At 45.3% G+C, this 26008-nt stretch overlaps 1 protein-coding gene across 7 annotated transcripts; it reads right to left on the minus strand.

Annotated features, from left to right (window-relative positions):
- Positions 1–511: 511 nt before the first annotated feature.
- On the minus strand, positions 512–24266 carry ankrd29 (ankyrin repeat domain 29). Of its 7 annotated transcripts, none has more exons than XM_078397977.1 (10): positions 23878–23996; positions 19845–19955; positions 18879–18977; positions 16253–16351; positions 13859–13957; positions 9406–9504; positions 7920–8018; positions 6525–6620; positions 3541–3642; positions 514–3032 (listed from the first exon to the last, which is right to left on the minus strand). In XM_078397977.1, the coding sequence occupies exons 1-10, from the start codon at positions 23881–23883 to the stop codon at positions 2952–2954; spliced, it is 891 nt and encodes a 296-aa protein (XP_078254103.1). In that variant the 5' UTR covers positions 23884–23996; the 3' UTR covers positions 514–2951. The 7 variants fall into 7 exon arrangements, 6 of the variants coding, with proteins under 6 accessions (XP_078254104.1, XP_078254103.1, XP_078254105.1 ...); XM_078397975.1 differs by lacking the exon at positions 23878–23996 and adding an exon at positions 24069–24266 and having other exon boundaries at positions 515–3032; XM_078397976.1 differs by lacking the exon at positions 23878–23996 and adding an exon at positions 24069–24266 and having other exon boundaries at positions 517–3032; positions 3541–3639.
- Between the last annotated feature and the right edge of the window lie 1742 nt (positions 24267–26008).

Below are 26008 nucleotides of genomic sequence, written 5' to 3' on the forward strand. Positions count from 1 at the left end.
GACCAATACACTTTATGTCACATCACATATTCCCTTTGTCCTATTCATCTCTCCCTCTTCCTTCACTGCAACTGAAAACTATCTTTTTATCTTTTACCAGAGCTGGAGGTGAGCAAACAGTGATTCCATTGGCTGGGAAGGACTTTTCAACCAACTAGTTATAGATAAAATGTGTAGGAAGCAACTGCAGATGCTTGTTTACACCAAAGGTAGACACAATGCTAGAGTAACTTAGCAGGACAGGCAGCATCTCTGTAGAGAAGGAATGGGTGACGTTTCGGTCTGAAGTAGGGTCACCCATTCCTTCTCTTCAGAGATGCTGCCTGTCCTGCTGTTACTCCAGCATTTTGTGCCTATCTTAGTTATAAAGACAGGGCAGGCCCACAAGTTAAAATTATGGATTGGGCAAAGCCAACATTGATAGTATTAGACAGGAACTCCCTCAAGTTGATTGAAGGAGGTTGTTTGCAGACAAAAGGACACCCAGAAAGTGGGATGCCTTTAAAAGTGTGATGAGAAGAGTTCAAGACTTGCATGTTGCTGTTAGAGTGAAGGGCAAGGCAGGTGAGAGTGAAAAAGGAGGCATGGGACAAGTAAGACAGCTGGGATCAACTGTAGCTATGGAGAAGTGTTGGGATCTGAGGAGCATTCTTAAGAAGGAAATCGGAAGGGCAAAAATCAGGCAGAAGATAGCTCTGGCAGATAATATTAAGAAGAATCCTGAGATTTTATGTACATTAAGGGAAAGGGGGAATTAGAAAGAGAATAGGGCCTGCTCAGAAACCATGCATTAGTGTTAAACTAAGCTCAGCGATGATTTGCTTAACATATGAGGAGCGTTTGAAAGCTCTGGGCCTGCAACTGTTGGGGTTTAGAAGGAACTGAATAATAAAAGGGTGGATGTGGAGAATGTTTCCAGTAGTGGGAGAGTCTAGGACCAGAGGGCACAGCCTCACGATGAAAGGACACCTTTAGAATGGAGATGAGGATGAATTTCTTCAGCCAGAGGGTGGTGAATCTGTGGAATTCATTGCCTCAGGCGGCCATGGAGGCCAAGTCATTGGGTATTTTTGAAGCAGAGATTGATAGATTCTTAAGGTAGACACAAAATGCTGGAGTAACTCAGCGGGTCAGATGTTACAGGGAGAAGGCAGAAGAATGGGGTTGAGAGGGAACAATAGATCAGCCATGATCAAATGGCAGAGCAGCCTGATGTGCTGAATGCCCTAATTCTGCTCCTTTGTCTTATTAAGTTATGAACTCTGATATTGTGGTGGTTTCCACAGACTGTACTCTGCCCCATACTGAGAATGGTAATTTAATTATGGTCTTTCTTGTGCCAAGAAATGAAAAATTTCTACAACACTGAAGGATTTTCCATCAATATCACAAATACCAGTAACATTTCATTTGAAGTTTAATTAAACAACAGTGCAACATAATAATTGTTTGCGCAGTACATTGTTCCCACCTCAACATAATTTTTACAAATTGTGCTGAGAATATCTTAGATCAACAAATAGATCTTAGATTTGTAACTGCACAGGCGAGGTCTGTTGAGTACATGCCACCCCACTGTACAGCAATCCCGTCAATCCCATTGCCCTGCTCGTTCCCTGTCGTGGGAGGAGCCAGCGCTGCCGTCGCAGCTGCGGCTTGCCTGCAGTCCGTCTGTCTTTTGTGTTTTTTGTTGTTTTTGTCTGAATTGTAGTTGTAATATGGTGTAGGGTTTGTATGTTATGTTTGGGGGGGGGGGGGGGGGGGGTGGGAGGGAACGGGAACTGTAAAATTCTCTCTCCCGAACGGAGACGCGACCTTTGTTTCTGTGTCGTGTCTCCGTTCCCGTTGCGGCCTACCACCGGCCATGCACCTGGGACCACCTGGGGCTCTGGTTCACAGAGCCCGCGGCCCGGACTCACCACCTGCGGCGCTGGCTGCCTGCGGATGCTGCGGGAGCGGCTGCGATTCGTCTCCGGAGGCTCCGGCGCGGGCCGCGTGGATGGGGGCCGACATCGGGAGCTCCGGCAGCGGCAGAGGCAGCGTGTTCGCCCGCCCCGAATCGCGGGGCTTGGGTCGGCCCGCCGCGGACCTTTCACCGTCCGGCGCAGCCTGAAATAGGCCGTGGACCTTTCACCGTCCAGCGGGGGCTTCAATATCAGGAGCCCCGACCGCCCCGACGTGGCAACTCCAACAGCCTGACCGCGGGAGAAGACGGCAGGGAAGAGAAAAAGACATTCTGGCCTTCCATCACAGTGAGGAGAGGGCTGGAGGAGACTCACTGTGATGGATGTTTCTTTTTGTTTGGTGTTAGTTGTGATTGTATGTGTTATTGCATTTCTATTGATTATTCTTATTGGTCTTATTGTTCAACTGCGGGTAATGTTTCATTTCACTACACATTTATGTGTATGTGACAAATAAATGACTATTGACTATTGACCTGCAGTCATTCTGTGTATAGTGCTGTCCAATTCCCTGCTGACGACTTGACTGACTGCCTTCACTCCCCTACAGGTAGTGAATTACAGACTACCAGCTCAAAACAATTTTCTTCACATCTTTTATCCAAAACGTTAAACCAGCCAGTGCCAAAATTATTCTTTAGCACTGTAATTATTCATTAACTTTACGGCAGAACTATTTCCATTGTTTGCTATTAATACCAAAAGCACAAATACATTCTCTGTTCTCGTGATTCTGTCATCACCCGTAAATGGGATATCTTTGCCTTCATCTTTTAATGAATCAAAATGCTCCAGTGATATTAAAATTACACAAAATTATTTTAAATTAAAATTAATACAAACAACAGATGCACAATAACACCAAATATGGCTTGATAATTTTTTTATAAATGTTTATAATCACTCATCACATTTCTCCCCGGCCAAAAGCAAAGATGCAGTTCTCACTGTACTCTGAAGGGTTTGTCAGACATCTTTTTCACATCATCAACTTTCTGCATATTGTCTTGACAGAAGACACCTGACCAACCGGTCATCCCTCGTGAGGTCTGATGGTAACTCTTTTTCCTGAATTATAAGGGAAAAGCATACAGTTAATGGCAAGGCTCTTAACAGCACTGATGGGCAGAGGGATCTTGAGATCCGTCCATAGTTCCCTTAAAGTGGCAACACTAATAGATAGAGAAATAAAAAAGTGGAGATGCTGGTTTATACCATAGATAGACAGATTTAGAAAAAAATAAAAAAATGTTGGAGTAACTTGTCGGGTCAGGCATCAGAGGGCATGGATGGGTGGTGTTTTGGGTTGAGAACTTCTTCCCAACCTGAAACGTCACCTATCCATGTCCTCCAGAGATAGACAAAAAGTGCTGGAGTAACTCAGGGGTCAGGCAGCATCTCTGAAGAGAAAGGATAGGTGATGTTTTGGGTCAGGATCCTTCTTCAGACTGAAACATCACCTATCCATTTTCTCCAGACATGCTGCCTGACCCACTGAGTTACTCCAGCACTGTGTCTATCTCATTCCTAGTCTTTGCAACTGCCGAGAAAGAGGGCAAGGGGCAGAGTCTCTCACCGTGTTCCTTAGACTTGGATCTGCTCCAGATTCAATGAGAAGAGTCACTGTTCTTGCACTCCCTCCTAACACCGCAGCGTGGAGAGCCGTCATTCCATTCTGCTAGTGCAAACAAGAAACGATTCATTGTTTCTCAGAGCCATACGGTATAAAAACTGACCCTTCAGCCCAACTCGTCCATGCCGACCAAGATGTTCCATTTGAGCCAGTCCCATTTGCCCATGTTTGGGCCATATCCCTCTAAACCTTTCCTATCCATGTAAAAGGAAATCTCCACGGAAATCCCCAGGGCACCAGTCAAACCTCCACAATCTCAGAGACCCTCTCTGTGTGCATTCTCTTAGTCCACCCTTTGAAGACAGGGTTAAATTCATTTCCATTGGTTCAAAGCGAAGATGGTCAACCAAAAAGTTTCCAATCTGTGGAGGCACACGGGAAGCAAATTAAAAAAATTTGGAGAAAATTACTTTGAAAAATGAATTAAATGAAATTTTAAAAAATTTAAAAGTTCAGTGACCAAATAATCAAAACAACAAGGAAGAGATGAAATAATGGGAAGGTGTTTTTTAAGGTGAATTTCAGCACTTTTACAGCCACTCTATCTGAAACCAATTATTTTATAATTAATCCTTTAGGCAATAAGAAAAATAGGTCTAGGAGGGATGTCATTACCATAATATTAAATCAGCCATTCCACAAATCTCTGGATTTTTACCTTGGGGCTTTCATTGCAACTTGCTTCTGGACTTCCTGACCAGCAGACCTCAGCCAGCTAGAATTGTTCATAATAATTCCTCCACCTTGATTATTGATGCCCCTCAGGGTTGTGTGCTCAGTCTCCTGCTCTACTTCCTTTATACCCAATGACAGTATCGCCAAAGTACAAAACCAACTCAACTTTCAAAACACAATGAAACACTTTTGACTCTTGAAATTTGCTAATGATGCCACTGTCAGATGGATCTACGACAATGATGAGATGACGTACAGGAAAGAGATTATCACCATGTATCATGGTCAATACGCTAGCCCTTAAAGTCAGTAAGACCAAAGTATGACCTAAGGAAGCGAGGGGGTGAACACAACCGTCATTCCTCATCAATGGAGCTGCTGTAGAGATGGTTGACGGCTCCAGGTTCCTAGGCATCTATATCACCAACAACCAGCACATCAGTGTATTTACTTGCGTAGGAGTCTGAGAAGATTTGCCATGTCCACGAGGATTCTCTCAAACCTCTGCAGAAACGCTAAGGAGAATATTCTGACAGGATGCGTCTCAGCCTGGTATGGCAACTGCACTGCTCTTAACTGTCCAAACCCACAAAGAGTGGTGAACACAGCTCAGTCCATCACCGACTCATCACTCCCTTCCATCTGGTCCACCTTCACACTGCGTAGCATCAGGAAGCCCACTGTGGCCATTCCCTTCTACCTTCTGGGAGAAGTTATAGGAGCATGAAAGCCCAGACATCCAGACTTAAGAAAAGCTTCTTCCCCACTGCCATCAGACTCCTTAACCAATCGCCTTTGTCACATCCGCTTCAGGAGGTGCTGCCATACATGCTACCTGACCTGGTGAGATTTTCCAGCATTCCCTGTTTTTATCTGTGATTTCCACCATCAACTATCTTTGATTTTTTTTTTAGGCTAATTATAACTGTGGAGGCCCTCGGCATGTTCACACGTTATGAGAACATCTCCTAATACACTTGCATTGGAGGAAGCTCAGAGAAAGTTCAACATTGGTTCCTAGGGTGAAGGGATTGTCTTACGGAGAATGATTCAATAGGTCAAGTTGTGCTCATTGAAGTCTTGGCAATCCTATTCAAACAGAAGAGAATATAAGGAGCATTAAAAAAACCTACAAATGCTGCAACTCTGAAATAAAAACAGAAAATGTTAGAAACACTCAGCAGGTCAGGTAGCATCTGTGGGGGAAGAAACAAGAGCTAATGTAAATTTGGGAACCCTTCATTGGAAATGGGTGTGAGTGGTCCTTGATTATGTAGGCTGCTTTCCCCTGGCAGCGTGAGGTGTTAATGGTGTTGCTGGGAGGGGAGGCTGGTCTGTGTGCAAGGGAGTGGAGGATTATGGAAAATAGCAGGCAGTTGAAAGCCAGGATCAGATCAAAAACAATTATACTGAATTTCAGAGCTGCCTCCATTGGCCCCTTCCTGCTCCTCAGTCTTGGGTTCTAATAAATGATGGGCTAGCAACAACATCCACATTGTAAGAAAGGAAGCCAAAATAAAAGTGAATTTACTCTGTACAGAGATATCAATGCAATGCTTGGACAGTTGCTCTGGTAAAGTACTCCAGAGAGAACTGTTCAGTTCACCATTTGGAACAGGGAATAGAATCATACAGCATGGAAAGAGGCCATTTGGCCCAAATCGTCCATGGCAACCAAGATGCCCTATCCAAGCTAGACCCGTTTGGCCCATATATCTCTCTAAACCTTTCCTGTCCATGTACCTGTCCAAGTGTTTTTTAAATGTTTGTTGTAGAATCTGCCTCAACCACCTCCTCTGGCTGCTTGTTCCACACACCCACCACCCTTTGTGTTAAAAACTTGTCCCTCAGGTTCCTACTAAATATTTCTCCTCTCACCTGAAACCTATGCCTTCTGGTTCTTGATTATCCTACCCTGGGTAAAAGACTCTGGATTTCCACCATTTCGATTCCCCTCATGATTTTTTTATACACGTCTATAATATCACCCTTCAGCCTCCTATGCTCCAAGGAATAAAGTCCTAGCCTGCCCAACCTCTCCCTATAACTCAAGCCCTCGAGTTCTAGCAACATCCTTGGAAATCTTTTCTGCACTCTTTCTAGTTTTTCACACTTGGACTTGGAAAAGAGTTGGAATGAAAGAACATTTGGATTAACAAAAGCTAAATGATAGTGATAAACTAAAGGCGTATCTTTTCATGTACCAGATTGTTTCTTAAATCAACAATGATGTAAAAGCAATTGAGTTTTACCTTTAGAATTCCCAGTGAGGGAGAAAACGTCAGTAACTCCCGGACAACTTCTGTAAACCCTTTGTATGCAGCTTTGAATAAAGGTGTAGAGCCGTCCTTGGGGAAAATAATAATTATTAGCAAAGAATTTAAATTTGTTCACACAAGTATCTTTTCTATCAGAAACTTCCATGCACTGTAATTGAGCTTGCACCAAGTTGCTACATTTCTTTACAAAATAAATATCCTGAGACTAAGCCTCTGGGGTTCCAGGCGCTGTTGATCTCTGGTTCTGTTTTTGCTGGATTGTTGAGGATTGATTTGAAGAATCTGGGCTCTGCTGGCCTGCAACATGTTAACTGTGAGGTTGCCAGCTTCCAGTGGCGGCACAGCACTGCAAAAGCACTACAGTTAGTTGGCCTAGTTACTCTAACAGCACCGTCCAAAATTAGCGAAGACATTTCCACTTGCAGGATCTCCTGCAAGTACCACACACCATCGGGCTTGTATATATAATCTCTATCCTGGGTTTAAAAGACACAAAATGCCACCTGGGTTTAAATCCCAAAATTCCCAGGACAGGAATAGAGGGATATGAGCCATAAACGGGCAGGCAGGCAGGATTAGTGTAGATGGAACATGTGGTCGGTATGGACAAGTTGGGCTGAAGGGCCTGTTTCTACACTGTAAGACCCTGTGACAACCAAATCTCCCCCCCCCCCCCATAACACTGGGGATCAGCCTTCATCAGAAGGACTTTGATTTCTGAAGAAGGATCTTCAATCTGAAACATTTACACTCTTTGTCTCTCCACACATGCTGTCTGGCCTCCTAAGTGTTTCTACCATATTCTCTTTTATTTTTAAAATATTCTTCTTTATTATTAAGCTTGTGATATTTTTGTTAAAATGTCGCCTTATCTGTTAATGGTCCCAACACAACTGATAGCCAAGGCAGATGGCTTAAAGACTCCCGAGCGAAATCCACGCTACTGCATACAAAAGCAAAAGCAAGTGCAAAATAAACAAAGTGCTGGAGGAACTCAGTAGGTCAGGCAGCATCTGTGGAGGTAATAGACAGGCGACGTTTTGGGTTGGGACCCTTCTTCAGACTGCCTGTGGTGGAAAGTCTGAAGAAGGGTCCTGACCTGAAACCTCATCTGTCCATTCCCTTCACAGATGCTGCCTGACCCGCTGAGTTTCTCTAGCACTTTGTGTATTCCTCAAGATTCCACCATCTGCAGGTCTTCTGTCTTCAAAATGAGTGCAATTATTCTGATTAATCATGGTGTAATGTGGCGTTCGCATTGCACTGAGTGTGACACCACGCCGCAAGTACGTGTTTGCCAGCACTACCCGGATCATTGTGTCTTTACTAAGTGTTGATAGTATTTCCTTTTACAAAGTGAGGTCTGACCTTGCGAGAAGTATCTGAACTCGCTCCATGTTGGAGCAGCAGCTTAACAATATCGATGTATCCCATTTGTGCCGCTATCCACAGTGGTGTGGTTTGATCCTGAGCAAAACAAAAAGGAAGTATTAGAACAGCAAACCTCAAGATGGACCTAGGCCATTACTTTCGCCCAGGTTACTCTGACAGCACCAGCCTAACGTGACCTCTCCCACCAAGGAGGAAAAGGGAGCACCATCACCTACCCCTCTCAGTCACACACCATGCCAACATGGAAATAAATCACCAGGCTTTCACCATCGCCAGGTCTAAACCCTAGAACTCCCTTCTAACAGTAGGAGCACCTTCACCAGAAAGACTGCAGTGGTTCAAGAAGGCAGCTCACCACCACCTTCTCCTGCCCAAAGCTATGCAATACAAATGAACTGAAGTAAAGGCAATCAAAAGGAGGTATTGAAGGAGGTTTCCAAGCAAGCAGTAGATGCCTGGAGTGCTCTAAGGAGGAGGGCCAGATCGTGGGGCTAAATTAATCATTGACTTGACACTAATGGAACGGGAAAGGAAAGTGAGAGGGTACAAGGGAGAGTTGAAACAAGGAACTGCAGATGCTAGTTTACCAAAAAAAAGACAAATTGATGGAGTGGGAGAGGCAACATCTCCAGAGAACATGGATAAATGACGTTTAAGGTTGGGACCCTTTTCAGACTGATTGTGGGAGGGTGCGGGGATTGAAAGCTGGCAGAGAGGAGGGGTAGGATACCGGCATAATCAACGACCAGTCTCACCCAGTCACTCTTTCTTTCTCCCACCAGGCAAAAGGTACAGAAGTGTGAAAGCGCACACCTCCAGATTCAGGGACAGTTCTTTCCCAGATGTTATCAGGCAACTGAACTATCCTATCAACAACTAAAGAGCAGTCCTGAGCTATCATTCTGAGATGGCACGCTGGACTAGTTAGATTTGCCAGCATTCGGCCTAAAGCCCCCTACAACCTTCTTATCGATAAATCTGTCCAAATGTCTTTTAAAAGTCGTAACTGTGTCTGTTTCTTTGGCTTCCTCTCTAATTGCTCATTCCAGAAAAAGAGTGAGTGAAATAATTAATTCTCTTAAATATTTAATTGTAAACCCATGCCCTCCAGTTGTAGAATCCTCTATCCTGGCAAAAAGACTGAGCGTTCACTTTATCCATGTCCCTCATGGTCATGTGCACCTCAGTAAGGTCACCCCTCAGCCCCTACGCTCCTTGCAGCCGTGAATGATTTCCTGCCATCGTCCAAACCTTGGAATGTCCTGTGGAAGCTGCTCAACTGTGCTTGCATGTGGACCCTGGGGAATACATGGGTAAGAAGAGCGAAGGACCCTCTGGACATGTGGAGCTCCGGTCAATCTCTTTGCCTTTCACAGAGTAACAATACAACAGAAGACCAGGTCGCCTGCTGACGGAATGACTTAATGGGCACCTTTCTCAGAGAGACCCACAAAACCCATACCTGTCTTGGTTGGTCAATCTTTGCTTCCGCTGACAGGAGCTGTTGAACCACTTTAAGGTGCCCGCCTTGTGTGGCCAGAAAGAGCGATGTTGCTCCATCCTGAAACAAAGAACACTGTCAGACTTTAGACTTTAGAGATACAGCACGAAACAGGCCCTTCGTGTTACCAGGTGCACGCCGACCAACAACCACCACCCATACACTACACACTAGGGTCAATTTACAATTTTTACTGAAACCAATTAACCTACAAACCTTTACATCTTTGGATTGTGGGAGGAAACCGGAGCACCTGGAGAAAACCTTTCGCGGTCACAGGAAGAATGTACAAACTCCATACAGTCAGCACCCGTAGTCAGGATCGAACCCGGGTCTCTGGCGCTGTAAGGCAGCAAATACCGCTGCTCCACTGTGCCACCAAACGAAAACTGGCGTAAACAAGTTAGCTGATCCATTAGCTGGTGTCAAGAGAAAATATGCAACATGACTCCCCATTCCTTAACAAAATATACCAGTGTTAAGTAAAAGTAGAATCTCACCCGTTAAATTAAATTTCTGATTACCCAAATAGCAGGAGTAGGCCACTCGGCCACTCAAGCATGTCCCACTGTTCAATATGATCATGGTTGGCTTCAACTCCTGGTTTGTGCCAGTTCCCCATTGCCTGCAATTCGTCGATCTTTCAATCTCCCCCTTAAATCTATCTAATGACCTGGCCTGCACTACGCAGTGTCGAGCCTCCCGCTCTTTTTTCCCCAAGATCCCACCATTTTCATTATTCCACTATTTTCATTGTTCCATTTCTGGTGCATATGACAATTACACACTCTTGACTCTTGTAAAATCATTTTACTGTTTTTAATCTTGAATATCAGATTAGATTCAGATTCAGTCAAGGAGTTGTAAATATGTGGAATTCGCTGCCTCAGAAGGCAGTGGAGGCCAAGTCTCTGAATGCATTCAAGAGAGAGCTAGATAGAGCTCTTAAGGATAGCGGAGTCAGGGGGTATGGGGAGAAGGCAGGAACGGGGTACTGATTGAGAATGATCAGCCATGAACACATTGAATGGTGGTGCTGGCTCGAAAGGCCGAATAGCCTCCTCCTGCACCTATTGTCTATTGTCTATAAAATAGTTCTGTAAACTTTGGGAGGTTAATAATCTGTAATATAAAACATTTTTCATTCAGATAATGACTATTGTTTCTCTGCCCATTTTAACCAATCAATAATATAGATCTAACCTCTTATTTATATGCATCATTAAATATTTTCATGTACTTAGCAATGTTTGGTTTCCTCATGGCCATAATGAGGCTAATGCAGAATCCTGCTATTGATTACCGAGAGAGCAGCGGAGTCAACTGTACTTGCAATTGTCTTTGGGATGTGGGACAGACTCCTTATTAGCCAGTGCGTGTGCATTCTCCAAACGTTGTGGCTTTGAATAGCACCACCATTACACTGGATGGGAGGGCAGGCCCAAGGAGTTAAGTGGCAATTTAGTCTTTGGTAGATCGAGTCAAAGACTTATACAACTTGGAACCAGGCCCTCTGGCCCAATGTGTCCATGCCAACCAAGTTGTCTACCTAAGCTAGTCCTATTTGCTTGCGTTTCGCCCATATCCCTCCAAATCTTTCCTAGCCGTGTACCTGTCCAAACGTATTTTACAAGTTGTAATTGCACATGCCTCTCCCACTTCTTTTGGCAGCTCGTTCAAATACCCACCAATTCCTGGGTTAAGATGTTGCCATATATCCTCTTTAATCTTTCCCCTCTACTATAAACCTATGCTCTCTAGTTTTAAACTCACTCTACCCTGGGGAAAAGACTGTGTCCATTCATCTTATCTCTGCCCCTCGTGATTTTGTAAATCTCTAATAAAGTCACCCCGCAGCCTCCTTTGTTCCAGGGAAAACAGTCCCAGCCTGTCCAGCCTCAAGCCAGCCATTCCTGTCAACATCCTTGTCAATCTTTTCTGCACCCTCTCTAGCTTAATCATGTCTTTCCTACAGTAAGGTGACCAGAAATGCACACAGCTGATTCTCCCAACTTTCCTGTCAACTCCCCAGATTATACCACTCACCTAGACGCGAGAGGCAATTTACAGCAGGCAATTTAACCTTCCAACTCACACGTCTTTGGGATGTGGGAGGAAACCGGAGCACCCAGGAGAAACCCATGCGTTCGCAAGGAGAATGTGCAAACTCCAAACAGACAGCACCCAAGGTCAGGATTGAAGCCAAGTCTTGAGCTGTGAGGCAGCAGCTCTACCAGCAGCACCACTCTGAACTCCAGCTCTTTCTTTATCCTTCACTGGAAGGAGACTGCACAAAGTGATGAACACTGCCCAGTCCATCACAGGTACTGACCTCACTATCTGAGATCTACAGGAAGTGCTGCTTACTCAAAAAGGCAACCAATATCATCAAATGGCCCACACCAACTTGGGCAAGCTCTCATGCCGCCGCTACCATCGGGAAGAAAGTATAGGAGCCTAAGAACTGTGACCACCAGATTCATGAACAGCTTCTTCCTAGCAACCACCAGGCTCTTGAACCACCTTGCACAACACTGACAACAACCCAGCCTTAACCACCTCAGCCCTACCGAACTTTGCACTATTATGTTTGTTTTTGGATCTACTATTATGTTTGGACTATCATGGACTGGTTTACTTTCATCCACTAATACTATATTTTACAAGTATTACTGTTGTTGTGTCTAATCTGCCTGAATAAAAATGTCACTGTTCGCATTCATATCCGGTGCATATAACAAACAAACATTCTTGACTCCTGTAATCCAGGCTGATGGTACAGTGAGGGCTTGGAGTTACCAGATCTGGAAGGCAGAACCAACCTCCTTTAGTGAGCCAAGGAAGCCCAGAACAGTTCTCCATGGCATCCTGATAAATACTGGTCGAACTAAAATAGATTCTCAGCTGATGAGGGTAGGTGGCTGTAACATTTCCTGCACTATAACTCTGATTGTACTTCTAAAGATCTCCCAGGCATGAGGCACTTTAGAGTTATGACAGGTGCTATTTAAATGCAAGTTTTGTTAGTCCTGAGAATTTGCTGGTGTCCAATTTTCTGGTCAGTTAGTTTTCAGGGTTGCTGCAAACTCAGAAGGGCTTCCAAGATCAAGCATGAAGTGGGAAAATTCTACACCTCCTGTGTAGGTTTGGTGAATGTGGCACAGAGTCTGCAGAATGACCTTTTAAACATCCTTCACACTTGCTTCTCTGGGCTTTTGACGCTTTTCCAGGTGAATTCTCAGGAGACCGGCAGGAAAACCCCCTGCTGATGTTGACCCATGTGGAGCAGAATATTTCAGTAAGGGAGTAAAGAGATATAGAATAGTGCTGTGATTAAAAAGAAACAAAACCTGCTGGAAATATTCAGCAGGCCAAACAGCACCTGTGGTGAGAGTTTCAGGCCGAAGACATAAGGATCCCTATGAAGGATCCGAGTTGAAATGCTGAATCTGTTTATCTCTCCCCAATGCTACTTGAACAGCTGAGTTTGTCCAGCATTTTCTGTTACTGTTTGGGGCTCCTGAATGCAGGGTAAAGCTTGCTCACCCAGAGCTCTAGAACTCACTGCCTGAGAACCATGACCTCCAGGTTCAAGATCAGCTTCTTCCCAACCACCATCAGCTTCTTGAACACTGCACAACACAAACCACGACCTCAGCAACTATGTCCTATTATGGACTGTCTTTGGATTCACGGCAGACTTTGATTTTGAACTATTATGGTTACCTAGTTATGAATTTATTGTATGATTGATTATTATATAATTATTTATTGTGTTATTGTGCTAATTTTAGATTTAGAGATACAGCGCAGAAACAGGCCCTTCGCCTCACTGGGTCCACACCGCCCAGCGATCCCCACACACCAACACTATCCTACACCCACTAGGGACAATTTTTACATTTGCCCAGCCAATTAACCTACATACCTGAACGTCTTTGGAGTGTGGGAGGAAACCGAAGATCTCGGGGACAACCCACGCAGATCACGGGGAGCACGTACAAACTTCGTACAGACAGCGCCCGTAGTCAGTGCACTCGCTGTAAGGCAGCAACTCTACCGCTGCGCCACCGTGCCACCGCGAGGCCTGTTTAGGTGCAGCAAGCAAGTATTTTGTTGTCTGTTGCCGGTACATGTGGTAATTTAATACTCTTGACAAAGGGATATCAAAGGGGAAGTCAGAGGCACTGGAAAGAGAATAACATATGGTTTCAGGGAATGGGACTGATGGGATTGCAGACTCAATGGGCCGAGTGCCATCTTTCTGTGCTATAATAATTCTATAATTCTATGGCCCATATGGAGATCAGAGTCTACACTGAACAAAGTTCTACTTAGGTTTATATGTGCTGAGGATTCAGGTGCCGACTTCAAGCAACAAACAAGATCACCCCTGTTACCCTGATGATCTTACCTGCAGCTGGACGTTAACGTTGCATCTCCTGTTTAGCAAAGTCTCCACCACGTTGAGGTGTCCGCACTGACTGGCGATCGACAGTGGAGTGGCTCTATTCTGTACAGGAAATAGGCAAAGGATTTATTTCACTTTTTTCACTAATTTTCTTCAACTCCTGAAGAGATTCACCATGTCTCTGAATACTCTTACAAACCTCTGCAGGTGCACCGTAGAAATTATCCTGTTTGGTTGCATCGTGGCCTGGTATGTCAATTCCAACACACAGGAATGCAAGAGGCTGCAGAGAGTGGTGGACTCAGCCCGGTCCATCACAGGCACAGCCCTCCCCTCCATCAAAATAATCTACACCAGGCACTGCCTCAAGAAGGCGTCATCTATCACTATCCAGGCCATGCCCTCTTCTCACTGCCACCATCTGGCAGGAGGTACAGAAGCCTGAAGTCCCACACCACTAGGTTGAGGAACAGCTACTTTTCTATAACTATCAGGTTCTTGAACTGACCCGCACAACCCTAAACCTACCTCGGCAACGGAATACTATAGACCACCGCTTGTGCTTCCATGGACTGTTTTTCTAATCGTATATATTTGCATTGATGAATTTTTGTTTGCAGTCTTTTTCTTTCCACTATCTTGTGTTGAATTGATGTGTAACTTACATATCATTTATGAATACTTTATTATTATTTATGCATTTCCTGTTGTCTGAGTCTATGTGCGTATGATGCTGCTGCAAGCAAGATTTTCATTGTACCTGTCCCTCGCCTACTTTTGCAGATGACAAAAAAAATTGACAACTTACAATCATAAGAAAATCATGTTACCAGTCGTCCAAGATGTTGGTGAGACAACACCTGGAGTATTGAGTGCAGTTCTGGTCACCCTACTGTAGGTAGGACATGATTAAACTAGAGAGGGTTCAACCGGGTTCTGTGGATATCTGTGCTGGGACCACTGTTGTTTGGGATATATATGATGGATGGAATTTAATCCGAGTGAGAATGAGGTGTTGCATTTTGGGACATCGAATGGAACGGGAAAGTATGCAGTTAATCACAAAATTAATGTATAATCCTAACCCTGAACAACATTGATGTGCAGAGGGATCTCGGGGTCCAAGTCCATAACTCCTTGAAAGTGGTAAAGAAGGTGTATGGTGTGCTTGCATTTACATATTCTGTTGTGCTGCTGCAAGTGAGAATTTAATTGTTCTGTTAGGGACATATGACAATAAAACACTCTTGACTCTTGCCTTCATCAGAAAGGGCAAAACTTCATCCTCAATATTGATGGTCTCCCAGTATCCACCTCCCCTCACATCCGGAATCTTGGAATCATCTTTGATCAAACCCTCTCCTTCGACAAACACATCAAACACATCACAAAGACAGCCTTCTTCCACCTCAAAAACATTGCCCGTCTCCGTCCATCCCTCTCCTCCACAGCTGCAGAAACCCTCATCCACGCCTTCATCACCTCCCGTCTGGACTACTGCAACAGCCTCCTCTATGGCTCACCCTCAAAAATCATCAGTAAACTTCAATACATTCAAAACTCCGCTGCCCGTCTACTCACCCACTCCCCGATCCGTGACCATATCACCCCCGTCCTTTACAAGCTCCACTGGTTCCCCATCCCCCAGAGAATCCAGTACAAAATCCTCCTCATGACCTACAAAGCCCTCCATAACCTGGCCCCATCCTACCTGACTGACCTCCTCCACAGGCACACTCCCACCTGCACCCTCCGCTCTGCTGCTGCCAATCTCCTGTCCCCCCCCATCCGGACCAAACTCAGATCCTGGGGGGACAGGGCTTTCTCCATCGCTGCTCCCACCCTATGGAACTCACTACCCCAAACCGTCAGAGACTCCTCCTCACTCACCACATTCAAAACATCACTGAAGTCTCACCTGTTCAGCACTGCCTTCAACCACTGACCGTCACCTCACCTTCTGTCTCCTTTTTCTGTTCGTTTACTTATTTATCTATATATTTTCTTCTCTATGTTCTAGTAATCCCTGTAAAGCGTCTTTGAGTGTTTGAAAAGCGCTATATAAATGTAATGCATTATTATTATTATTATTTAGTATAAGAATCAGGAAGTCACATTGCAGCTTTATAAAACTTTGGTAAACCCACATGGTCACAGGTAAAACATGTAAACTCCATATGGACAATGCCTGGGGTCAGGATTGAACCTGGGTCACTGGAGCTTTGAGACAACATTTCTATTGAGTGAGCTACTCAATAACGTACAGAATGTATTTCAGAATGTTTCCCCTGGATAAGTTGTAAAGTGAGCAGCACCACAGGTTTAACCACAATAATATCATTGCCAATTTTGGGGCTCGGGGTATATATCAGTGGTGACGGACGTTGGCGCTCTTACTTTGGTTGATAGCTCTGTCGAGGCCCCATACTCCAACAGGAATTTCACAATCTCATCGTTCCCTTGTTGAGCAGCAAAGTAAAGAGCAGTAGAACCTGACTGGGAAGATAAAGGTAATTAATTAACTCTTTAGACTTTAGAGATACAGCAAGGAAGCAGGCCCTTCGGCCCACCAAGTCTGCACCAATCATCAATCACACTGTACACTAACACTATCCTACACACTAGGGACAATTTGACCGAAGCAATTAACCTATAAACCTGTACGCCTTTGGAGTGTGGGAGGAAGCTGGAGCACCTGGAGAAAACCTACACTGTCACAGGGCGAATGTACATACACTGTACAGGTAGCACCCATAGTCAGGATTGAACCCGGGTCTCTGGCATTGTAAGGCAGCAGCTCTACCGCTGTGCCACCCCTAAAGCTCAACAGCAAGCTCTCCACTGTCATTGTCAATTAGTACTGGGTGGATCACCACTCTTCCTGCTGCAAACGTTAACTCACTCCTCTGCTGACAGATCATTTCCTCGCATCCAGTCATGTCCTGGGAATTTCCTGAGGTTCATCAGTTGCCATAACTCTATCAAAAGATCATATCACCCTGCTGGAGGAAGGATGCCATTGTACTGGAAACAAAGCAGGGAAGATTTATGAGGATGTTGCCAGGACTCAAGGGTCTGAGCTATTGGGAGATTGGGCAGGCTAGGGCTTTACTCCTGAGAGCGCAGGAATCTGAAGGCTGATCTTACAAAGGTGCATAAAATCATGGGGGAAATAGATAGGGTGAATGCAGTGTCCCTTTTCTCCCCTGGAATGGGAATTAGAACTAAGGAACGTCAGATGCTGGAATCTTGAGCAAAACACAAAGTGGTGGAGGAACTCAGCAGATCAGGCAGCATCTGTGGATGGAGTGGACAGACGATGTTTGTGTCGGGACCTTTCTTCAGACCTTTGTGTACTAGAGGCTTAGGTTTAAAGTGAGAGGAGAAAGATTTAACAGGAACCTAAGGGACAACATTTTCACTCAGAGGGTAGTGACTTTATACTTTAGAGATACAGTGCGGAAACAGGGCCTTCAGCCTATGGGATATGAGCCAAATGCAGACAAATGGAACCAGCTTAGATGTGCATCTTGCTCAACATGGACAATATGTCCGTATTCTGCCGGAGGCCAATCAGAGGAGCTTTGGAGGAAGATCAGGTTTCAGCTCTTCAGCGAGGATTACATCAGAGTTCCAGATCAACTTTCCCGAGCTTCCTACATTTTAATACGACCTACATTATCCTGACTTCTCTGGTGTGGACCATCACTCATGCCTCGGCATGCCTGGGAAATTCATCTCTTGATTGTTCCCAAAATATATGCAGGCACAATAAACTGTTTTCTGTAGTAAAGTTTCCACAAATTATATCGACTAAAAACCCCATAATATGTCTCCAACGTGATGTTCAGCCTCAAGCATCTGTAATAGACACGCAGATAGAGTGGTGAACAAGGTGTATGGTATGCTTGCCTTCATCAGTTGAGGCATTGAGTATACGTGCCAGAAAGTCATGATACATCTCTATGATTTTAGTTAGGCCATATTTTGAGTATTGTGTACAGTTCTGATCAGCCCATTAATGGAAGGATGTTGAGGCTTTGGTGGGGATGCAGAAGAGGTTTACCAGAATGCTACCTGGATTAGAGGCAATTAGCTACAAGGAGAGGTTGGACAGACTTGTATTGTTTTCTCTGGAACGAGAGAGGCTGAGGGGAGACCTGATAAATATATATAACATTATGAGAGGCATAGATAGGGCAGACAGTAAGAAACGTTTTTTTCCCAGGATGGAAATGTTCATGACCAGAGGGCATAGCTTTAAGGTGAAAGGGAAAAATTTAAAGGAGATGTGCAGAGCAAGTTTCTTTACAGAGAGAGTGGTAGAAACAGATATGATAATGGTGCTTAAGTGGCTTTTAGACAGGCACTTGGATATACAGGGAATGGAGGGATATGGATCACGTGCAGGCAAAGCAGATTTATTTAACTAGTCATCTTGTTCACATTGTGCACTGAAGGGCCTGTCCCATATGCTGTGGCCAGACCAGAGCTGGTAAAAGAGCTGTTTCTGGGTTTGTTTATTCTGAAGAAAAATCTGAAGAACAGTCCCGATAGAAAATATCATCTGTTCATTCCCTCCACTGATGCTGCTTGACCCACTGAGTTCCTCCAGCACTTTGTTTTTTTTGCTCAAGACTCCAGTATCTGTGGTTCCTTGTGTCTCTTTCTTTCTTTATTTCTTTATTCCTTCCTGTTTTTTTCCAACTTTCTCCTAAACATACCACCACCACTTACATCAATTTTCATCTCAATAATTCTTGAGTAAAGCTTTCTCTTAAGTCTCCCACTGAATGTATCTGTAACTATTTTGATATCTACGACTTCCACATGTGGAAACATATTCTCTATCTGCACCCAATAAACAACTCCTGAAAAATTTGGAAGACCTCGATTGTTCTAACTTTCAATGCTATAATGTAAAAGGGCCGTTGCTGTGGAAACATGGAACCACAGCCCTTGCTCTCCATTTTACCCATCATGTTCCCCAGATGAGATACGTACACCCCATACCGCACATTACCTCTCTCTGGATGTTAATGCCCGCTCCTTGTAAGATCAGTTCCCGAACACAATCCATATGATTGCAGTGTGAAGCCACCATCAGAGCAGTTGTCCCAACCTGTCAATAGGGAAATAACTCCAATGATTACGATCACTAACAAATCCAGATACTGACTACAACCACCCATGGGGCCAACACAAAGCACAGGCAATTAAGGTGTCTTTAGTTTGAAGGGCTAGTTTGGCTTGTATTGTAGAACAGAGCTACATGTATATAGTTCCCTGAGAGCAGCGTCACTGGTGGTTAGGGGGGTGTAGAATGCTTTTGGCCACCCTGGCCTTCATCAGTTAGGGAATTGAGTATAAATGTTGGGACGTTATGTTACTGTTGTATAAGGCATTGGTGAGACCGCACCTGGAGTACTGTGTTCAGTGTTAGTCACCCTGCTATAGGAAGGACGTCATTGAGCTGGAAAGAGTGCAGAAAAGATTTATAAGGATGTTGCTAGGACTTGAGGGACCGAGCTATAGGCAGTGTTTGGCAGGCTAGGACTTTATTCCTTGGAGCGCAGGAGGCTGAGGGGTGATCTTATAGAGGTGTATAAAATCATGAGAATAAATAGGGTTATAATCTTTTACTCAGTGTAGGGGAATCAAGAAACAGAGGACATAGGTTTAAGGTGAGAGAGGAAACCAAACCTGAGGGGCAATCTTTTCACTCAAAGGATGGTGATTCCAGAGAAAATAGTTGAGGCAGGTACCATAACAACCTTTAAAAGACATTTTGACAGATACATGGATAGGAAAGGCTCAGAGGAATATGGGCCAGGCGCAGGCAGATGGGAGTTGCTTAGAACGGGCATCTTGGTCGGCAAGGATGAGTTGGGCCCGATCCCATGCTGTATGACTCTAGGGCTCTGTTGTTACCCCACCACGATGGTTTCAGGGATATACTTTGCCCTTGCATGCATTAATTGACCCATACACTGTCTCTGCAGTCTACATCCATCCGACCACTGTTTAGAAGCATCCTCAAGAGGGTGGCGTTTCCTCTGCGTGCAGTCCAGAACACGGCATTTGCAAGTGGCATCTCCCTCTGTCAGAATAAACACAAGGTTTGTGTCAACACCAAAGTACATCATCATCAAAATTTAACGGTGAATTAAAATGGTTTGAATTACCTTGGAACCAAGGCTACTGCAATTCAAATTTCCAGCTGTCTGATCTACCATCAGCTGATTTACAATGCAGAATATTCTAAGTAATCAGTAACACAAGGTAACCAGACCATTGTAGTGCAAAACTGAAGTATGTTGTGCAATCAAAGACATGGTTCATAGTTGTTGAGGTTAGTTGTAGATGGCAGAACATCTGGGGAATTTGAAGGTGGGACTGCTCGAGGATAAAGATGTAGGTGAGGTACTAAATTAGTACTTTGTATCTATTCACTAAGGAGAAGGACATGGAGGACAGTGTCATCAGTGTGGGGAATATTACTATGCAAGGATAGATTGGGATTGAGGAGGACGAGCATTGAGGTGGATAAATTCCCAGCGCCTGATGGGATCTATCCTAGGTTATTGAGAGAGGAATAGGAGATTACAGGGGGCGTTGATGAGGGGGGTTGACGAAGGTCTTTGCATCTTCTGTAGCCACAGGTGAGATCCTGGAGGACTGCATAGTAGCCATTGTTGTTACTTTGTTTGAAACTGAAGTCTGTGGTGCAATCAAAGATACAGTCCATAGTTGCTGAGGTCAGTGTCCAATGGCAGATCATGTCTTACGAACTTGATTGAGTTTTTTGGAGGAGGTGACAAAGGTGATTGATGAAGGTAGGGCAGTGGATGTTGTCTACATTGATTTTAGTCAGTATTTTAAGTACATTAATTAATTAATGGGGATGTAGACGAGGTACTAAATGAGTACTTTGCATCCGAATTCACCCAGGAGAAAGACATGGAGAACAGCGAGATCAGTGTGGGGAACATTAATATGCAAGGATAGTTTGAGATTGAGAAGGAGGAGACGTTGGGGAATCTTGAAAATCATTAAGGTGGATAAATCCCCAGGGCCCAATGGGATTTAACCCAGGTTTTATTGGGGGAGGCAAAGGAGGAGATTGCAGGGGCCATGACAAAGATCTTTGTTTCTTCTCTAGCCACAGGTAAGGTCCTGGAGGACTGGAGAGTAGATAATGTTACTTTGTTTGAGAATGGAAGTAAAGATTATCCAGGAAATTATAGACTCAGTAATTCCCAATGAGTTTCATGTCAGGGGTTGGGAAGCTGTTGGAGAGGATTATTCAGGATAGGATTTGGAGGAGAAAAGGCTAATTAGGGACAGTCAGCAGGGGGGAGGGAAGGGGGGGAGGGGGAGGGAGGGAGGGAGAGGGGGGGGGGGGGGAAAGAGGGTACTGCTCTCCTCCAGGAGTGGTTTGGGCCCAACGGGTCCACTTGGTCTTACCAATTAAAAGCAACATAACAACAATATATTTAAACATAAACATCCACCACAGTGACTCCTCCCCATTCCTCACTGTGATGGACGGCAAAAAAAAGTTCAATCTCTTCTCTTCTTTGGGGAGGGGGTCGGGGGCCGGGGGCCTCAAGCCTTCCGTTGACGGGACGATCTTGACTCCCGTAGCCGGCAGCGTTTAGGCCCACCGCATCGGGCGATCAAGCTTCGCCCGGGGGGGTAATCTAGCTCCCCCGCGCCAAGCAACCTGACCCCGAGTCGGGGCTGGTCGAAACCTTCTGCAGCTGGAGCTTCCCGACATCAACCGGAGATACGATCCGGAAAACAATCGCATCTCCAGCAAGGTAAGAGATTGAAAAACAGTTTCCCCTCAACCCCCGCCCACCCCCCACATAAACCAAACCAGAGAACATTAACACAAACTTTTAAAACACACTAAAAATAACAAAAAGGACGAAAAAACAGGCTGCCATCGTGGCAACACCCGGTGGAGTTTATTTTAGCTGGAGGTTTGTGACAAGTGGAGTTCCGCAGGTGTTCTGTGCCGGGACCTCTGTTGTTAGAGATATATATAAATGACTTGGATGCAAATGTAGCAATAACCAACCCTCAATTTACATTGGTCCCATCAGAACAAACACCACAGACAAGTAACTGCAGATATTGGTTTGCAAAGAAAGACACAAAGTGCTGGAGTAACTCAACAGGCCAGGCAGCATCTCTGGAGAACATGAATCGGTGACATTCGAGTTGGTACCCTTCTTCAGACTGATTGCGGTGAGGAGGGGATGAAATGAGGAGCGGCAAGTCAAAGCCGTGTGAGTGATAGCTGGATGCAGACGAGGGGGGTATCTGATAGGCAGATGGTTGGACAAAAGCCAGATGTGAAAAGACAAAAGGTGTGAGATAACAATAGAAGTGTGAATTGTGAAGCCCAAGTTAGAAAGGGAGGGGGAGGTATGCTTGCCTTCATCAGTCGGGATGAAGCTTTATAGGACTTTGGTTAGGCACCCTGACTGATGAAGGCTAGCATGCCCAAAGCCTTCTTCACCACTCTATCTACCTGTGATGCCACTTTCATGGAATATGTACTTGTTCTCCTGGTCTACACCATTCCCCAGGGCCTCACCATTCATAGTGAATGGCCTGCCTTGGTTCAACTTCCCAAAATGCAACATCTCGCATTTGTCAGCACTACACTTGCCATTCTTCAGTCCACTGATCAAGATTTTGATAACCATCTTCACTGTCTATGATACCACCTACTTAGTGTCATCTGCAAACTTGACCCAATTTGCCTTGACACAATTTGGATGAGAATGTACAAGGGGGAAAAGGGGGTTAGGAGCTGGAGAGCATTAGAGGAATTTCAAAAATAAAGGTCTTTTTTAATAGCTGTAAGTTTAGTTTGCGACTGCAAACGAAAGGCTGTATGTTACATTCTTTGATAGAATATGAATGTACAAATGTCAATAGAAGCCAGAGATAAGGAACTGCAAATGCTGGAATCTTGTGCAAAACACAAATTGCTGGAAGAACTCAGGGAGTCAAGCAGCATCTGTGGATGTAAATGTCACCTGTCCATTACAATCCGTCTGATGAAGAGTCTCGATCCATCCCCTCCAGAGATATTGCCCGACCCGCTGAGTTACTCCAGCACTGTGTTTGGTCAATGGAAGCAATCGCTCGTCAATTTCATCAGCTTCCCCGCAGGGGAGGTTATATGTGGAAACTTGCCTGAGTCACAAAGATAAAGTCCTTCAACTCACCAAGTTTAGTTTAGATTAGAGATACAGCGCGGATACAGGCACTTCGGCTCACTAATTCCGCGCCGACCAGCGACCACCCTGTAAATTAACACTATCCTACACACTAGGGACAATTTACAATTTTTACCAAATCCAATTGACCTTTGGAGTGTGGGTGGAAACCGGAGCACTCGGAGAAAACTCACGTGGTCACAGGGAGAATGTACGAACTCCGTACAGCCAGCAGCCATAGTCAGGATCAAACCCGGGTCTCTGGCACAGTAAGGCAGTAACTCTACCGCTGTGCCACAGTGCCGCCCTTAAACGTCTGTGCCAAACACAGCAAGTGGGGCCAAAGGTCCTGTTTCTACCCTGCTTGACAATAACATCATTCAATTTAAACTAAATCCCCCCACCCCCCAAATTTGACTTGCACATGCAGGCAACTTGGTCAGTATCCTACAGTTGAGCCGATGGGCCTGTTTCCAAACTATGACCATAGAGTCAGAGTTATATGGTATGGAAACAGGCCCTTTAGCCCAACTGATTGATGCTGACCGTTGCAAGTCATACAGCTGGGAAACAGGCCCAATTTGCCCATGCCGACCAAGATACCCCATGTACACTAGTCCCACCTGCCCCGTGTTTGGCCCTTTCCTATCCATGGGACACCATCCCGTCCCGGAGCTACAGCCGAGCACGGCCATTCTGCCCACACCGCTGCTCCGTCCCTCCTAGCCTGCACCGTGCACGCCCAAGGCAGCGACGCGCCTTCTGCAGTTCTGCATCACCCACCGTCATACCGGGGACCCGCAGTAGATATCAGACAGGGACCCGGAGTTCCCATACATAGTCTGACACCCGATAATCCAAGACCCGCAGCCGGGAATAACGCTGCTGGTGATGATGAGCCTGACTGCGGAGACTCTTCGCAGACTGCGGAGACTCTTCGCAGACTGCGGTCGGTCGGTCCGGCGCAGCCTTACCTTGAAGGACATGGTGCTGCAGACGCAGTTCGGCGGGAGGAGCCGGGGACACGGGAGAGGCTCCCTCTGACTCTGCCTCGCCCGGTGCGCACCCCTGGACCACCCCGGCACCCACTGGACATCAGCAGTGAGCGTGCCCGGGGCGCGTCCCCGACAATTGCTCCGGCTCGCGGGCGCGTCCTGGACGGAGCCGCGCGTGCACGACGCCCACCCAGGACCAGATTACGCGCAACTATCACTCGCTTTGGACTGACTGGGCTCGTACCCGTCGGGATTAAGTTAGTCAGGGTGTGTCTAATTGTCATATGAAATTCTTACTTGCCTCGGCCTACCCGACAAGCCCATTAACGCAATGACACAAGTAAATGTATAATTACACAATAAATGATCAGTTTCACAAGATCACAATTGTGCAAATTGTGCACTATACAAAGTCCAGAGAAGATCATTTTTACTGAAGTTAGTAGAAGGGTCTTGACCTGAAATGTTTCCTATACATGTTCTCGAGAGATGCTGAAGATAGATACAAAATGCTGGAGTAACTTAACGGGTCAGGCAACATCTCTGGAGAAAAAGGATGGGTGATGTTTCTCCCACACCCTTCTTCAGACTCTTGAACCCCAGTCTGAAGAGTCTAAAGAAGGGTCACAACCCAAAATGTCACCCATCCTTTGACCCTGCCTGACCCGCTGAGTTACTTCAGCAGTTTGTGTCTATCTTTGCATCTGTAGTTCCTTTCTACATTCTCCAGAGATGCCGCCTGACTCACGGAATTACTCTAGCATTTTGTGGCCCTTGCGTTTAATTTAGTTTATTGTAACGTGTACTGAGGTACAGTGAAAAGCTATTTTGTTGCGTGCTATCCAGTCCGCTGAAAGACTATGCATTTAAAAAAATATATATATCAAAAAATACTTTATTCCAGAAATAAATATTTACAAAACATTTTCCTTTCAAAACTCCACCCGACATTCCCGGAGGTTATACATTCATTCAATACAGATATTCATTGCCAAATTTATACAAAATTATACAGAATCCCTTCCCTTATTTGGAGGGGCGTCTCCACCACACCCTGCCCCCCATGTCCAGCAGCGGAAGTAACCCTGGACTGTGGTCCTCTATGCATGATTACAATCGAGCCGTCCACACGTGTACAGATGTATCGAGAATAACATTTATTACAAGATAAACCCCAGTAAAGTCCTATTGCAGATAGTGCGAGGGTCTCCAATGAGGTAGATGGTAGCTCAGGACAGCTCACTAGTTGTTGATAGGATGGTTCAGTTGCCTAATAACAGCTGGGAATAAGCTGCCTCTGAATCTGGAGGTGTGCGTTTTCACACTTCTGTACCTCTCGTCTGATGGGAGAGAGAAGAGGTGGTATCCAGCATGAGACTCATCCTTGATTATGTTATAGCAGATAACCAGATCATAATAGTGCAAATTGAAGTCAGTAGTGCAACCTATACAAAGTCCAGAGAAGATCATAGCTGCTGAGGCTAGTAGAAGATGGGTCCTGACCCAAAACGTCACCTATTCATGTTCTCCCGAGATGCTGCCTGACTCGCTAAGTTACTCCAGCACTTTGTGTCTCTTTTGCTGAGTTTAATGTAGTTCAAGAGCATGGTGGTTTGCCGGGAAGAAGCTGTTCTTGAACCTGGTTCTCAGGCTCCTGTATCTTCTTCCGGTGTAAGCAGCGAGATGAGAGCGTGGCCAGGGTGGTGTGATGATACTGGCTACCTTTTTGAGGCACCACTCTCTCCAGCTTCCTTCAATTGTGGGGATTTGAGTTGCTGAACCAGGCTGCGATGCAACCAGTCAGAAATCAGTCCGGTGGATCAAAGAATCGCACATTCAGCCCAACTCATCCATGCCAACCAAAGAGCACCCTTCTACATAATGCCATCTCCAGCACTTGGTCCCATCGCCCTCCATCC

Source organism: Rhinoraja longicauda, chromosome 4 (assembly GCF_053455715.1).
Source record: "Rhinoraja longicauda isolate Sanriku21f chromosome 4, sRhiLon1.1, whole genome shotgun sequence".
NCBI classification, from domain to species: domain Eukaryota; kingdom Metazoa; phylum Chordata; class Chondrichthyes; order Rajiformes; family Arhynchobatidae; genus Rhinoraja; species Rhinoraja longicauda.